The sequence below is a fragment of the Alligator sinensis genome, unplaced genomic scaffold (assembly GCF_000455745.1).
Source record: "Alligator sinensis unplaced genomic scaffold, ASM45574v1 scaffold1331_1, whole genome shotgun sequence".
NCBI lineage: Eukaryota > Metazoa > Chordata > Crocodylia > Alligatoridae > Alligator > Alligator sinensis.
Genome location: NW_005843285.1, coordinates 126,114 through 141,019, shown reverse-complemented (window position 1 = coordinate 141,019; position 14,906 = coordinate 126,114). Strand labels below are relative to the sequence as shown.

At 48.5% G+C, this 14,906-nt stretch overlaps 1 protein-coding gene across 1 annotated transcript; it reads left to right on the top strand.

Annotated features, from left to right (window-relative positions):
* The first annotated feature begins 1,425 nt into the window (after positions 1–1,425).
* On the top strand, positions 1,426–10,742 carry LOC112548569. Its single transcript, XM_025194723.1, has 5 exons — positions 1,426–1,456; positions 2,271–2,618; positions 7,082–7,198; positions 7,395–7,432; positions 10,593–10,742. The coding sequence occupies exons 1-5, from the start codon at positions 1,426–1,428 to the stop codon at positions 10,740–10,742; spliced, it is 684 nt and encodes a 227-aa protein (XP_025050508.1).
* Positions 10,743–14,906: the final 4,164 nt, after the last annotated feature.

Genomic DNA, 14,906 nt, shown 5'->3' with positions numbered 1-14,906 from the left:
CACAACCCTCCAACTTGCCATCCCTCCATCACCATATACTTCCTTCATCCCCCCCACCCATTCCTACACTCCTCTTGGCATGCATACATCCATCCCCAGAAACTCCATCCATCTGTGCATCCCTCACCCCCTTCCTTTCATGCATCCATCTATCCCCATTTGCCCCAACTGCCCTTCCATGCATCCATGCCCGCCTACACTCTAGTATCCTAACTCATGAGTCCTTCTCAGCTGTAGGGAGTCTGGGGGTGGGACACATAGGTGAACTCAGGCAGAATGTTGATGGATGCCATCCCCACAGCTCTGCAAACACATAAAAAACCCTTTATACGCTTGAATGCACAGTCCCTCCTCCTTGTCCGGCCACATCTATTGCCTGTTTCTGAAGTGAGCGCAGAGGCTCCAACCACACAACTTTTCGCGCCCTCCCCCAGGGGGGTGATGCTTCCGGGGAAGGACAAGGCCGAGCTGAGGAGCCCTGCAGCATCATTCAGAGAGTGGGGAGCATGGAGTTGCTGCCAGCACTGGTTTCTACCCTTCTCCTCATCACCCTTTTCCTACTCCCTGGGGAAGCAGGTAGGTGGGGAAAGCTTTGCCACTGCCCTGGGCACTGCCCAACTGTCCTCCAGACCCAGCTACACCCACCTAAAGCTCACCATCCCTCCCTGCCTACAGTCAGCTCATCTTCGCATGGATCCAACCCTCTATCGCTACCCATTCACATCTCTTCCATATCTATCCACCCACTCTGCCTACTCTCCAATCTGTCCTTTTTCTTTTACATCCCTCTCTCCCCTACTCTTTCACCCATCGCCCTTTGATAGCTAAACCATCCAGCCAACTTAGCCTTGGCAGTGTCCTTCTCTTTGCTGCTCAAATAATCCATTTATTTTGATTCTGTAGCAATTTCATTCATCCTTCCCTTCTCACACGGCCCTCCCAGCCCTCCATCCATCCCACACTTCCCATCTACTACCCACCCACCCATCCAGATTTTTCTTCTCTAGTTCCTGTTCATCTTCTTTTACACCATGTCTACCAACTCCATCTAGAGCCAGCTGATTCCTTCCAGCACTCACCTGTAACAGTGTCCATCTGCCCATTTGGCATTCTGGTCTTCTCTGCCCATGGGTTCATCTGTCAATCCTCTCTTCCTCTTCAGATGTCTCTCCCTCCCTTCCTTTACAGACTGCCTTCTCTCCATTCAGTTTCTCTACACACAGCTCTCAAGCAGTCTGAGCCCTGGAAATACATGGACAGACCTATCTAGACTGCATTTCAGCCCAGAATGGTCCACCTGGGTGCCCATTCTGGCTGGATTGTCCTTTCTCATTATGTAGTTCACTAGGTAATCTGTGTTTTTTTCTCCTCCACTCAAACAAAGCTGGTGCAGGAATCCAAGATGAGTGCCGCAAAGCTCGGGCCATGAACAGAAATACCCAGAACCAGAGAAGAGGTAAGTTTGCTGCTGCTCTGCAGAGTAAGACATTCTTCAGTGCCTTCTCACCGTCAGCCTAAATGTTTCCTACTGCAGCTTGAGACCATTGCTCCTAGCCTGTCTTTATGGCCACAGAGAAAACCCTATCGCCATCCCCTCTAGCATCACCCTTTAGAGACTGGAAGATTGCTATGCAATCCCCACTCAGCGTTCTCTGCTCCAGATTAAATAACCCTCGTTCTTTCAGCCTTTCCCAATCAGTCTTACAGCCTAGGCCCCTGATCATTTCGTCACTCTCTAATGGACTCTTTCTAAACTCTCCACATCCTTCTTTAGGCACCGGCCCCAAAACCAGACGTAGAATTTGAGGGGAGGCCTCCCATTGCTGAGTAGAGGGGAAGAATGACTTTCCTTTACTGCTATGCCATGTAGTTCCCGCAGTATAGTGTCAGATCATAGGAAAGTCAGGAGAATAGGAAAGTCCCAAAGTCACATTTAGTCCAGCTCCCTACTCAAGGCAGGATCAGCCTGAGTCTTGTCTTCTCCAGTTCTTTCAGCCTTTCCTTGATGGAGAGGAAGAGAGACAGAGAAATTGAGGGATGGGGCTCTCTGAGGAGCTGAAGCAACTAGGAATAGAAGGGGAAAGGTGGAGTGGACAGAAATGGATGGATCAAGGTGTTGGAAAGGGAAGAGGGAGGCTATTGTTCAATCAGAAGTGGTGGGTAATTAAAGCTGGGGATTGCTGTGGGGGGGACTCCTATCAAACACACTACTTTGTTGCCATGAGGTCTTCTGGGGGGGTGACTTCGTTTGTCCCTCTCTCATTTTCTAGATGGCTTTAGAGTCTCTCAGGATCCAAAATCTCTCAATGTGATGGCTGGGGAAAATGTGAGCCTGAAATGCACTTTTGAGAGCCATACTATGGAGCGAGCAAAAGTGCTCTGGTTCTGGGGAGCTGCTGGGGACTTCACATTGAGTCCTCACCACCCGTTCTACAAGGGGCGGATCCAGATGTCCAACCTGGAGCAGCAAAAACTCGGGGAGGCCACGTTGATACTCTCAGCTGTGGAGGAGCGGGACTCCAGCCTCTACCAGTGCTGTGTCCAAATAAATTGGGAGAAGATTGGGCTGGGAGAAGGCACCATGCTGAGCGTTACGGGGAGGAACAAGAGTCAGACCGGTGAGTGGGATTAAATCAGGAATATGTGTCAGGAGGCAGATCCAGGATGGGGGCACTGATGCAGCTGCAGCCCGCTTTGAGTGCTTCTGGACTGAAATCAAATGCCTTTGATGGGGCAGCAGCATTTACATCCAGGCCACTGAGGGAGTCCATAGACTTCATGGCTCATTATCCTACCCCAAATTCCTTCTTATTTCACTCCACTCCATAGGTATGAACAACCCACTCTCCTTTCGAAGGGTCTTGATCTTCCACTCCTCAAAGTATTCTTGCTCCTGCAATGTTTCTGTCTCAGTCTTTTTTGGCAATGTCTCACTTCTAATTCACAGCCCTGCAGATTGGTTTTATTCTTGGTCTAAATAAATACCTTCACCTGGTGATGGTCCTGGGAACTCAGGGAAAGAAATGATTGACAGTGAAGTGTCAGAGGGACTGTCAAGACATGGGAGAAGACTAGGTTTTGTCATCTGAATCTGAATAAATGACATACATTCAACTGAAATGATGACAGGGTGAATGACACATATCTTTGGATTATTTTGAGTATTTTTTGCCTAGTTGGTTGTGGTGTTCTTTTAACTTTGCATGTAAAGTATCAAACCAGTGAACCTTTCAATAGTTATTTTGGTTTTCTGGCTTTGATCCTCATCTGAAAAATATAGTGCTGTCTCCCTTTCTACTCCTTTGCATAACAGAAAAGCATTTAGTTTGCCTTGAAATGGAACAAAGTATGTGTTGTGAGATATATATATATATGATGTACTACACAATTTACACCTTTCTTTTTCAAAATGCTAGACTCATCAATAGGTGCATCATACTCACCCTTGTTGTGGGGGAGGGGTGGCTGTTGTCAGGTTTCAATGGAACGGGTCCCTGGTTGGTTTGAGGTGGCATTTCCAGCTGGTATGTTGGTCTCAAGGCTGTCTCATGTCTGGTCACTGCCTGGAGCTAAGGTGGTTGGACACATGGAGGCAGGAAACAGGCCTCCCTCCATTCATCTATCTTGCTGGTGTCAGATGGAAACTTGGGATTCTCTAGAGGGGAAATCTAACCTACCCCAGGGGTAACTTGTCTTGTGTGGTGTCAGGGCTAATGGTAGGTGTTTTTTTAATGTTATAATCTAGCAAACCAGTGTACCTTTCAATAGTTACATTAGTTTCTTGCTTTGATCTGCAGCTGAATAATATAATGCTGCTTCCCCTAGCATAATAGCAAAGCATCCAGTTTCTCTTGAACTGGCATAAAATGTGTTGTGTTATATGTGATGATGCCATATACCATATACACCATATACACCTCTTTTGTTCAAAAACCTAGATCCACCCATGTGTGTGTCATACTCGCCTTGTTTGGGGCTGTTGTTGAGTTTGAAGTATTTAAACACTAGTCAAATCCATCTGAAGAAGCCCATTTAATTGGAAGGATGCTTGGCAATATAGGAACATATTTGCAGCGATCTCCTTCCCTGAGCTTCTGAACCCCATGTGACTCTCCAGTAGGGCTCAAGAAATCCTGGGTAGAAACCAACCCCTTCTTCATGCCTACAAATTTAATGTCCTGACCTAAAATCAAATTTGCAAATGCATCTCATGGCCTCTAAAACAGCAGGCTTCGAACTACCTTGTTGTCTGGAAAGGTTCCTCACCTCTCCCAGAGCCAGGCTCCAACATAAAGCCAGAGGTTCCTGGCTGGAGGGTCTTGCCCCTCTGCTCAGGGTCAGACAGATTAAATCTTTGGGATCAGAAAGGCATTTTACCCCCTATTCAGATTGGTATAGAACGGAGTGGGAGAAGGGAGATGTTTGCCTTCCTGTGTAGTGGGTGGAGCATAGCCTCTACCAAGACCCTCTTGAGTACATATTAGCAAATGTATATAGGAGTAGGACATTGGCTAGCATGGCTCCCCTGCTTTCCCTGTGGCAGGTCCAGGTGTTACGTCTTGTGTGGTGTCAGGGCTGATGGTAGTTTTACAAAGAGCTTAGGTGATGGATTTCTATAGGATGGTTTGGATATGGATGATCCTGCCTTGGACAGGAGATTGTAGGAAGCTACCTTTGGAGGTCCCTGCCAGCCCGAGTCCTCTATGATTCTGTGATATCTAAGCCATACAGACAGAAACCAACAGTAGTAACCACTGAGACTATAAACAGATGCATCATTCATGGCTGGATCTTGGATTTAGAAACAGTGGCTGCACACAGGGTGGCACATCATCCAGTGGAACATGACACACATTTTTCTCCAGTTAAAGGACACCTAGATTCCTTTACTAATATGCTAGGGGACTAGCACTATAGTATTCAGCTTAATACTAGTCTTCAAAACCAAAAACAACCAATGGAATTTCCATTACATTATATATAATCCTATCAATAATTGGCGATAGTTTATAAAGTTAAAAGAGAAAACACAACAAACTAAGCAAAAAAGAGTCTAAATAGTACAAATATATTGTGTCGTTTGTCCTGAAGTCATTCCAGTTAGAGGTACATTGCTCATTCACACTCTGGCCTTCACTGTGATGGTACCTCCAGATCTCCACTCTCAGTTATTTCTACACCTGAGTTAACAGGACCACGTCTGAATCTAGCTGGTTTTATCTAGAGCGATAAAGAGTCTGCAGGGAGGAAGAATGGAAGAAAGACATTCCTAGGAATGTGTGACAGACAGGTGCAGGAGAAAGAATGCTTTGAAGAGTGGCAGCTCAAGGCCACTAAAAAGAGAAGAGATGGGCGCTCACACCTGTGGAGTGAAGAATGATTACCGAGAACCAGGAAGATGATAATTATCTATGACATCTATTGAGTCTCTCAGCACTGCCAGAATAGAAATGCCCCTCCCAAAGTTTGGGTGGAGCAAGAATCAAAGTGTGTGTGTGTGTTGTGGGGTTGGGGGGTTGAACTCCACCCTGCCTCGATTTGCATGTACGCCTCTTGGCCTGTTTGAAATGGGATGAATGTTAGGGCTATGCAAAGCTTTGGGTGCTGACTCGATTCGGAGGAGATTTGGCCTGATTCAATGGCCAAATCTCCAAATCGAAATTGAATAAAGGGACCAATTACAAGGTCTGAGTCAATTCAAAACTCTCTGAATCAATTCAGCCATGGGGCAGCCATGGGTGGAGGGGGGAGTGGGACAGCAGGTGGGGGTCAGGGGGCTTGTGACAGAGCCCCCCACACATCGTGGGGCAGTGGGATTGCCCCCTGCCTGTCAGCACCTGGTGAATGGGTTGGTTTTTTTTAAATGCTAGGAGCTGGGGCAGGCAGGGCAGGCAGATTGGGCAGGGGATGGGGCCTGTGTGATTCAGAAATTAGGCTGATTTGGCAGAAGCTGAATTTCCAAATCAGATTCGGGCAAATCGATTTAGGACAGTGATTTGAATCACCAAATTGAATCATTGTCCCCTGAATTGGCCAAATCCAAATCCAAAGTGAATACTAGCCACTTCACACAGGCCTACTGAATGTAGAGAGCTGTGTGCGCTCTGTCTGCAAAGAACATTGTCTTGTTTCCAGCTGTAGCCAGAAGTGCACCACTGAACCCCCCTCCCCCTGCTCTATTCCCCCTGGAGTGGGTATGGGGGAGGTGGCAGGGGGTGGCTGGAGGTGGGACAGAACTACCACTACCGCAGAGGTTGCCACTCCCTACACCCACCTTTACCAAATCCTGTATCTGCCCCAATACAGACAGACAACAGGGTGTTGGGGTGGGGGGGGAGAGGGGGAAATGGTTGGTACATGGTATCCAGCATACTTGAGTGAGGGGGTGGGGGGCTAAAGCAGTACAGTGGACATGGACATCTGATCGACTGGAACCTCCAGGTCCTTCTCTGCAGAACTGCAGCCTGGCCAGGCCTGCATTTGGTGGCCTCCAAAACTAGTTTTCAGGCAAATACAGGATGTATCTGGAAAGTTTCCCCAACTGTTCAAGACCTGTGCTCAGGGCTACAGATTGAAGTCACGCTGGGAGATGTGCATAGAGCTGAACACAGCATACACCTGTACCCAGGTGCACACAGCCCCAGAGACCCCTGTCTCCCACCACAGCCCCACTTGTACACACACACATATATATTCATAATTGCAAAGCAGAGAGAGTCTCCAAAATGACTCCACATAGGCCAGGACACCCAGGGTGCCTGCTGTTATGATCAAGAAGAGCATCCCAGCCTGACACCATCCCATCATGGAAGCTTCAACAGGGAGCATCAACTACACCAGGTCAACCTGGCTCAGCTGTTGTCACTCTGGATTTACCCAGAGTGACAGGATCCAAGATCAGGACCCAACTCTGATTCCATTGATACCCCCTGGGGAAACTTTGGGCGTGCCAAGTTCAGAATTGGGCTTTGAATCCTTCAGGGGCAGGGGGAGGTTTCAGATTCACACTGGAGTTCCTGAAATCAGAACCCTGTGCTCTGGCTGCCCTGAGAACATCATTGTTATCTATTATTTTCTACAGCAAAGACACACTGCCCAGTGGATTGGTTCAGAGAGATCATCATGTACAGAGTTGGAGTTTCCCTGGGAGCTGTGGCCTTCCTTGCTATGATGGTCCTCCTCCTATGGAGATGCAAAGGTACTTGCATCTCTGGCTGCCTATTCCATACTCCTGCTATTTGTGCTGTCCTTTCAGCGCTCCAAATTCACTTGTAATATGCTAGGTTTAAGCACAGTTTACCTTTCAGCTATTCCTTTAATGCCTCTGTGTTTCTGATGCACTTGCTGCTTGTTTCTTCAACTAGTAACTCCTGCCTTGCTCCCTTCTTTACCAGAAACCATCACGAAGACCCGACAGCAACAGCCCTCAAAGGTAAGACTGTCATGCTGCAGCCTCATACTGAATGAGGGTACAGTGGTCATTTCTGGAGAGAGGTGAGATGTGAACATGGGTGGATCTAGGATGTTGAAGGCATGGGGTACAGATGGCATAGGTCATCATCACATAGAAGACAACACTCATGTAGGGAACAGGTTTAACATGAACAAAAGGAAGTTTTTTCACCTAGTGTGTAATTAAAGCATGGAACTCATTGCTACCAGATGGGGACACTGACAGCTTAGCCTGATCCATAAAAAGATTGGACCCATTCTTGGAGGAAAGGGGTGTCACTAAATATTGATCTTGAAAGTTAGGGGCAAAGCTTTTGAATTAGAACTTCCTAGCCCTATAAATTGTGGAGACTGCAAGTGGGAGAGTGTAACAAGTGGATGTCTCGAGGCCAGTCAAATCATTTGCCTGTCCACTTGTCTCAGGGCTAACCACCCGCCTACCTTTCCTGCCGTGCCTTTGATGATACAATTGAAAGATGATAACAAGGTGGCAGGCTTCCCATTTAATTGCCCGGATGCTAAGTGCTTGTATACATGGTTCCGACCTTGCCTATACTATGTCCCATGTCTCACAGATGGCATCCATATTACTCCACTGCCTCACACTGGTTCACAGTCTCTGTGACTCATGTTGGGACTCTTGATCCCTATGCCCTCATGCTGGGACTCATAATCCACCTCCACGCCGCCCCGCCCAGGCTCCCAGCCCCTACCTTTTCCTCGGACTCCCTGCCTGGCTCAGGACCCTCTTGGTGTCCTCACTCCCCCAAACTGGGCCTCAATCCCTTGCCTTAGACTGGGCCACAATCTCCTTAATCCCCTTGCCCACGGAGTCTCACATGTAGCTTCCTCATAGGCTTAAATAAAAGTGCAATGAATTAGGAAGGTAATATTCAAGATGGTCCAAAGATATGGCATTATTACTCCCATAGTCATGATAGTTAAATGTATGTCTCATTCTGATTCACAAAGCAAAATAAAGCCTTTTTGAGAGTCTTGATAGTGCCTCAAATACACCACACTCAGGCATTTGATCACCTCTTAGTAAAACTGGCTACCTGCAGCCTTGGCACACACAACGATCCATTGGCTGCGCAAGTGGCTCCGTGGCTGGACCCAGAGGGTGGTGGTTGACAAAAGTAAATCGTGGTGTCCTGTGACCAGTGGGGTCCCCCAAGGCTCTGTCCTTGGGCCTATACTATTTAACATCTTCATTAATGATGTGGACATTGGTATCAGAAGTGGACTGACCAACTTTGCTGATGACACCAAATTCTGAAGTAAAGCGTCCACACCTGTGGACAGGAGGGTGATCCAGGCTGACCTTGACAGGCTCAGGAAATGGGCGGACAAGAACCTGATGGTGTTTAACACCAAAAAATGCAAGGTTCTCCACCTTGGGAAGAAAAACCTGCAGCATCCTTATAGGCTCGGCAGTGCTACAGTGGCTAGCACTAGGGATGAAAGGGACTTGGGGGTCATGATTGACCACAAGATGAACATGAGCCTGCAATGTGATACTGCTGCTTGCTTGCATCCACAGATGCTTCTCAAGTAAATCCCAGGACATCATCCTCCCATTGTACTCGGCCTTCATAAGGCCGCAGCTGGAGTACCGACTCCAGTTTTGGGCTCCACAATTCAAAAAGGATGTGGAGAAGCTTGAGAGGGTACAGAGGAGAGCCACGCATGCGATCAGAGGTCAGGAAAGTAGACCTTATGAAGAGAGGCTGAGAGCCATGGGACTCTTCAGCCTGGAAAAGCGCAGGCTCAGGGGTGATCTGGTGGCCACCTATAAGTTTATCGGGGTGGTCACCAGGATCTGGGGTAACGTCTGTTCACCAGAGCGCCCCAAGGGATGACAAGGTTGAAAGGTCACAAACTCCTCCATGACCATTTCAGGCTGGACATAAGAAAGAACTTCTTTATTGTCCGAGTTCCCAAGGTTTGGAATAGCCTGCTGCCGGAGGTGGTTCAAGTACCTACTCTGAACACCTTCAAAAGACATTTGGATGTTTATCTTGCTGGGATCCTATGACCCCAGCTGACTTCCTGCCCCTGGGGCAGGGGGCTGGCCTTGATGATCTTCCGAGGTCCCTTCCAGCCCAAATGTACATGAAATCTATGAAATCTATGACATTTCCACACCTAAGTTAATATGAACTCCCATGAGTTAAGATTTCTACTTAGAGTTAAAACAGTCTTCAGGAATGTGAAATAGAAGAGAGACATTCCAGGAAAGGCTGACAGAAAGCAATGTTGAAGAAGCAAGGATAGTTTGAATAATGGAATATCAAGACCCTTCAAAAGGAGAGATGGTTGTTCTCACCTGTGGAGTGGAGAGAGATTACAAGGAATCAGGAAGATGAGATTGATCCACAAAGGCATGCAATCATACACAAAATCACTTCAAAGGTCATTTCATCCAAACCCCTGCTCAAAGCAGGGCCAGTCCTAGATCCTCTCCCAGTTATTTCATCCCAGCCATGCCTCTGGTGAGGCAGATCTTAAAAACCTCAAGGGACAGAGATTCTACAACCTCTCTGGTTCACCTGTTCCAGTGCTTTAATAGTGAGAGTTTTTCCTGATATCCAACCTAAACCTCCCTTGTTACAACTTGAGCCCATTGCTCCTTGTCCTGTCACCTGCCCCCACTGAGAACAGTCCAGTTCTATTCTTTTTTGAACCACCGTGCAGGGAGTTGAAGGCTGCGATTCAGTCCCCTCTCAGTCTTCTAGTATATCTGGGACTCGGTGAACAACAGTTCCCTGGTCACTTGGGCCACACGCTTCATGATGGTACAGACAACTATTCTATATCCCACTTTAGCCTTCTACTTTCCAAATGGAAGACCTGTAGGCTTTTTAGTGTGTTCTGAGTATGGCAATGGCTCCAGGCCCATGATCATTTTGTTTGCCCTCCTCTGGACAATTACTAATTCTCCCACATGCAATTATCATGGGACGATCTCTGGGGAAGATGCTCAATTTCATGTATACACCTAGGACGTAGTTTCCATTATTCTATTTGGCCTCCCTCCTGCCCCCCCAGCCACCTTTCACACTTGGATTTTCAATTTTAAATCTCCCCTTGGAAGTCAGGAGATGCATCCCTGATAATTCTATCTGTCTCCCCAACAGAGGTACAGCCAAGCTGGTGGTGAGACTGATGAAGTTTTGCACTATGCTGAGATCAATCTAACACCACAGAAGCCTGTGGAGTATGCCTCAGTCCAGACACACCCTGGGAAATGCACAGAGTATGCGTCAATCCAGATACGTCCCCTCTGAAGTAGTTGTACCTGCTTGTAAAGTGGAGACCTTGGAATACAAGAAGATGGGGCTTGAGGTCAGAAACATCCGCTGGGGGCAATGGTGATCTCCCCACAGGAGTTTCTCTGTAAGTCTCTCATGTCCATATATGAATAATAAAAGCCACCTCTGATGTTCAATCTCTGTTCTTTTCTTTATCCTAAAAATGTCATTAAAATCATGGGTGACCAACAGCTTGTGAGGTTGGCAGAGGGTGGCAAGGAGCACAACACTGGTGCTCAGGGAGAGCTAATACTGCTCATTAGAGCCAAAGAACGAAGCCCACCTTGTAGCTACAGCAATTTCCAGTGTCTAGTTCTGGAGGTGTTGCCAAAACCCCACCATGATCTACAAGATTTACTCAAATCCAAGACTACCTCCAATTTAAGATGACCACCTGATAAGTAGTTTCTATACATAGAAACGTATACATTGTTCCAGCCCTGGAACAATGGCTGGAAGGGATATTCCAAGCCCTGGCTGGAAGGGATATTCCTATAATTAGGTATGTTGAGAATCTAATTAAGGAAAGGTTGCCTTAAATTTCATCCCCATGACTCTGGTAGGGGGCAATGGGGTGAGACCTCCATTCCTTGTTCTGCTATCTCTTGTCTCTCTATGTCTTCCCCCCAATCCCTATCCCCACATTCCTTCCCCTTTGTGGCTTGATTGTCCCTGCTGCCTATCCCCCACCTCTCTGCTTCTTGTCCCCCATACCTGTACCTGCTCCTCCCACCCTGTCTCCCCTGCAGCCTGTCTCCCACTTCTTGCACCCCATGCTTGCCCCTGACCTTACACTCCCTACCAAACCTTGGTTTACCTTTTGCTGGAGCTCTGCTCCTCCTAGAAGGGTGGTCGCTGCTTCCCTTTCTGTCCCAAACTGTTAGAAGGCATCCACCACAGTAGGCAATGGTGGTGTACTTGGACACCCCTCTTGGGGAGGTGTCTGCAAATACATTTTCCACTGGACTTGGTAAACTAGTTCAGCTGCTCTATTCTGACCTCTTTGGAGACTTGGAATTCAGATGGGGAGAGATCAGGTCACACTGTTTTAGCTTTAATTTGTTTTCCCCTTGGCTCAAGCCAATATGAAAGGAGCCTGGTTTATACAATGCCTGATACAAGCTGAGAGGGGCAGAGTTAAGGTGATGGGAGGCTGGATCTAACTTAAGTTCTGCATCTCCTGGGAGACTGTGGAGTTAAACTTCCAGTTCTGAAATGGCACAAGTTAATGTTAGGATAACCACCACTCAGACCATGGCATCTACCAGGTCATTCTCACACCCCCATACGGGTCCAAGGGCTGTGTTTTGAAGTGGATGTGGGTGTGTTCAACGAGTCTGAGAAAGAGCTTCTAGAACAATCTGATGCTGGAGGCATCTGTGAAGCAAGAAACTAATGAAGTTCAGTTTTTCCAGCTATGTTAGAAGGATGTGAAGAGGTAACCTTCACCAAGGAAGTATCCATTGAAGGCGTCGCTGGCAGGGACACATCCAGCTTTGGGGAGGATGGGAGGCACTAATGTACTTTTACCCCACTTTGATTCCTGCTCCACCCAAAGCTTAAACAAACTGCTTGGCAGTGGTAGCAGCATTTCTAGTTAGGAAGCAGTGATGGAGTCCATTGACTTCATTGCTCATTATGGTGTTCAGATTCTTTCTTCCTGCAGATGACACCAAGCTGGGGGAAGTAGTAGGGCTAGGATTCAGAAGGACCTTGACAAATCTGAGGATTGGACCAGAAGAAATCTCATGAGGTTCAATAAAGACAAGTTCAAAATCCAGCACTAACAACAGAACAATCCCAGGCACCGGTACAGGCTGGGGACAGGCTGGCTGGGCAGCAGCTCTGCAGAAAAAGACCTGGAAGTTACATTGGACAATAAGCTGAATGTGAGGCAACAGTGTGTCCTTGTTGCCAAGAAGGCTACTGGCATACTGGGTTGCATTGGTAGGAGCACTGCCAGGGGATCCAGGGAAGTGATTCTTCCACTCTATTTGGCACTGGTGAGGCCACATCTGGAGACCTGTGTCCAGCTCTGGGCCCCCACTACAGAACAATGTGGACAAATTAAAAAAAAGTCTAGCAGAGAGTGTGGCAGGTCAGTAGAGGGTGCTCCTGCACTGAGCCACCCATCTTACTGCACCCAACCACCTACCAGGGGTAACCGCTGCCACCACCCAGGGGTATGAATGTTATCTGGACCCTGTGTTCCCTGAGGTACAGAAGCCTGGTAGACCTTGAGGGTGCTAGCCTCCCTTAATCAGCCAACCCAAGGGAATAGAAAGGTGTACCCCAAACCCTCTCAATGCATTTACCACAAAGCATGTTATACCGGAAAGCGTTATTGGTTAAAGCGGGTAGGCTTAGGGAAGGGTACAGGTTAGAGAAGTATCAAAGAATAACAGAGAGAAAACTGTGCCAGCGTAGTAGTTGTTTGAAAATACTTCTATATTGCAGCAAGCTAGATATTTAGATAAGTTTCCAGCAGCTTACTCACTTTAGCACCATGTGCATCTGGAGCCTGGAAGAGTTCCAGAGGCTGTGTGCTTTTTCCATGTGCCCCAATATGGCTCCCCTTCTTCCTGGAAGAAGGGGTTCTTAAATAACCATTCTGACCTCATCCCTTGGACCAACCATACACCAGTATTCTCAGACCTCGGCTGACACTGGTTGGGCAGTTTAAAAAAGCCACCACCCTCAGGTGAGAGTTTAGGGTTACACAGGACAGAGGACAAGCAAGTTCCCCCTCCCCTCAGGAATTTGCAACCCTCTTACCATGGAGACCAGGAGCCTCCCGGTCCACTTCCAGGTCTGCCAGTATTTCCGGTCCACTTACAGGTCTGCCAGGGAGCTCATTGGGGGACCCCCCGCACCCCTCTGGCTCAGTGATTGGCTGTGGGGGGGACCCCAGGTGCTCTCCTCAGACCCAGGAGACACCAATCGCAGAGCCAGGGGGGCGCAGCGCGCTCCCCAACTGACCCAGAAGTGGACTGGAAGTGCTTCTGGTCTACTTCTGTGTCTGCTGCCAAGTGTGCTGGGGAGCTCCCCACCCTTCTGTAGGACACTCCATGTGCCCCAGCATTGCAGTGATCATGGGCGCCTGCTACCTAGAGCTATGTAGAGAAAACATTTAAAGCTGTGTCTATGTTTGAATCGTCAAATCTTTCCGAATCGATTCGGAGGGCTCTGATTCAATTTGGAGAGATTAAAGGGTCCTCTGTTTTGATTTGGATTCAGAGATTTGGCCAAAAAAACCAGGCCAAATCTCCACTGAATCGAATCAGGGAACAAAGCTTCACACAGCTCTACCTCAAGGTTTTGAAGACCTGGGTAGACAAAGCCTTGGCTGGGATGAGATAGTTGGGGATGGTCCTGCTTTGAGAAGGGGGTTGGGCTACATCAGAGGTAGGCAAAGTACAGGCAATGGGCTGGATCCAGCTTGCGGCGGGATAGTGGCCAACCTATGTTGAATCCCTCTGTCCCTCCTGGCTCAGGCGCCATCTGGCACATTGTGTGTCCTGCCACCTCCAGGCATGCAGTGGGGCTGAGGCAGCTCCACAACTGAACTCCATTTCTAAGCATCCCAGGTGGTGGCAGCTCCTTCCAGCTGCTGCCACCACTGGTCCCAGCCCCATTGTACTGCCAGGGATCTGTGTGCACAGTCCCATCCCCGGCCCATCCCACACCCGCTCTGGACCTTCCTCAGCTGGAGTGACCAGCTCCAGACCAGCCAGAACCTGCATGCACAGCCCTGATCCCAGCCTGCCCCGCATCTGCTCCAGACTGCCCACCCACATGGATCAGCTGCAGTGGCCAGGCAGAAGCTGCTGCTGGGAGTGAGGGAAAAGCAACCACCTCCTCCACACCATTGCTGGCCTCTTCTTCCTGCAGCTGTCTGGAGCCTGCACCTGGGCTGCCCTGTGTATCCTCTCCACCATCATCACTGCCATTTCCAGGATGCTTAGCAGGGCAGTAGTGGAAGTAGAGAGGAGTCACAGGGCAGCCTGGGTGCAGGCTCCTGGTGGCTGTAGCAAGGAGGGTCCAGCAGCAGTGAAGGCGAGGAGCTGCTTTTCCCCTGTACCAAGCAGCACCTTCTGTCCCGTGGACACTGCTGCTGCAGCTGCTCTGCATGGGGGGATA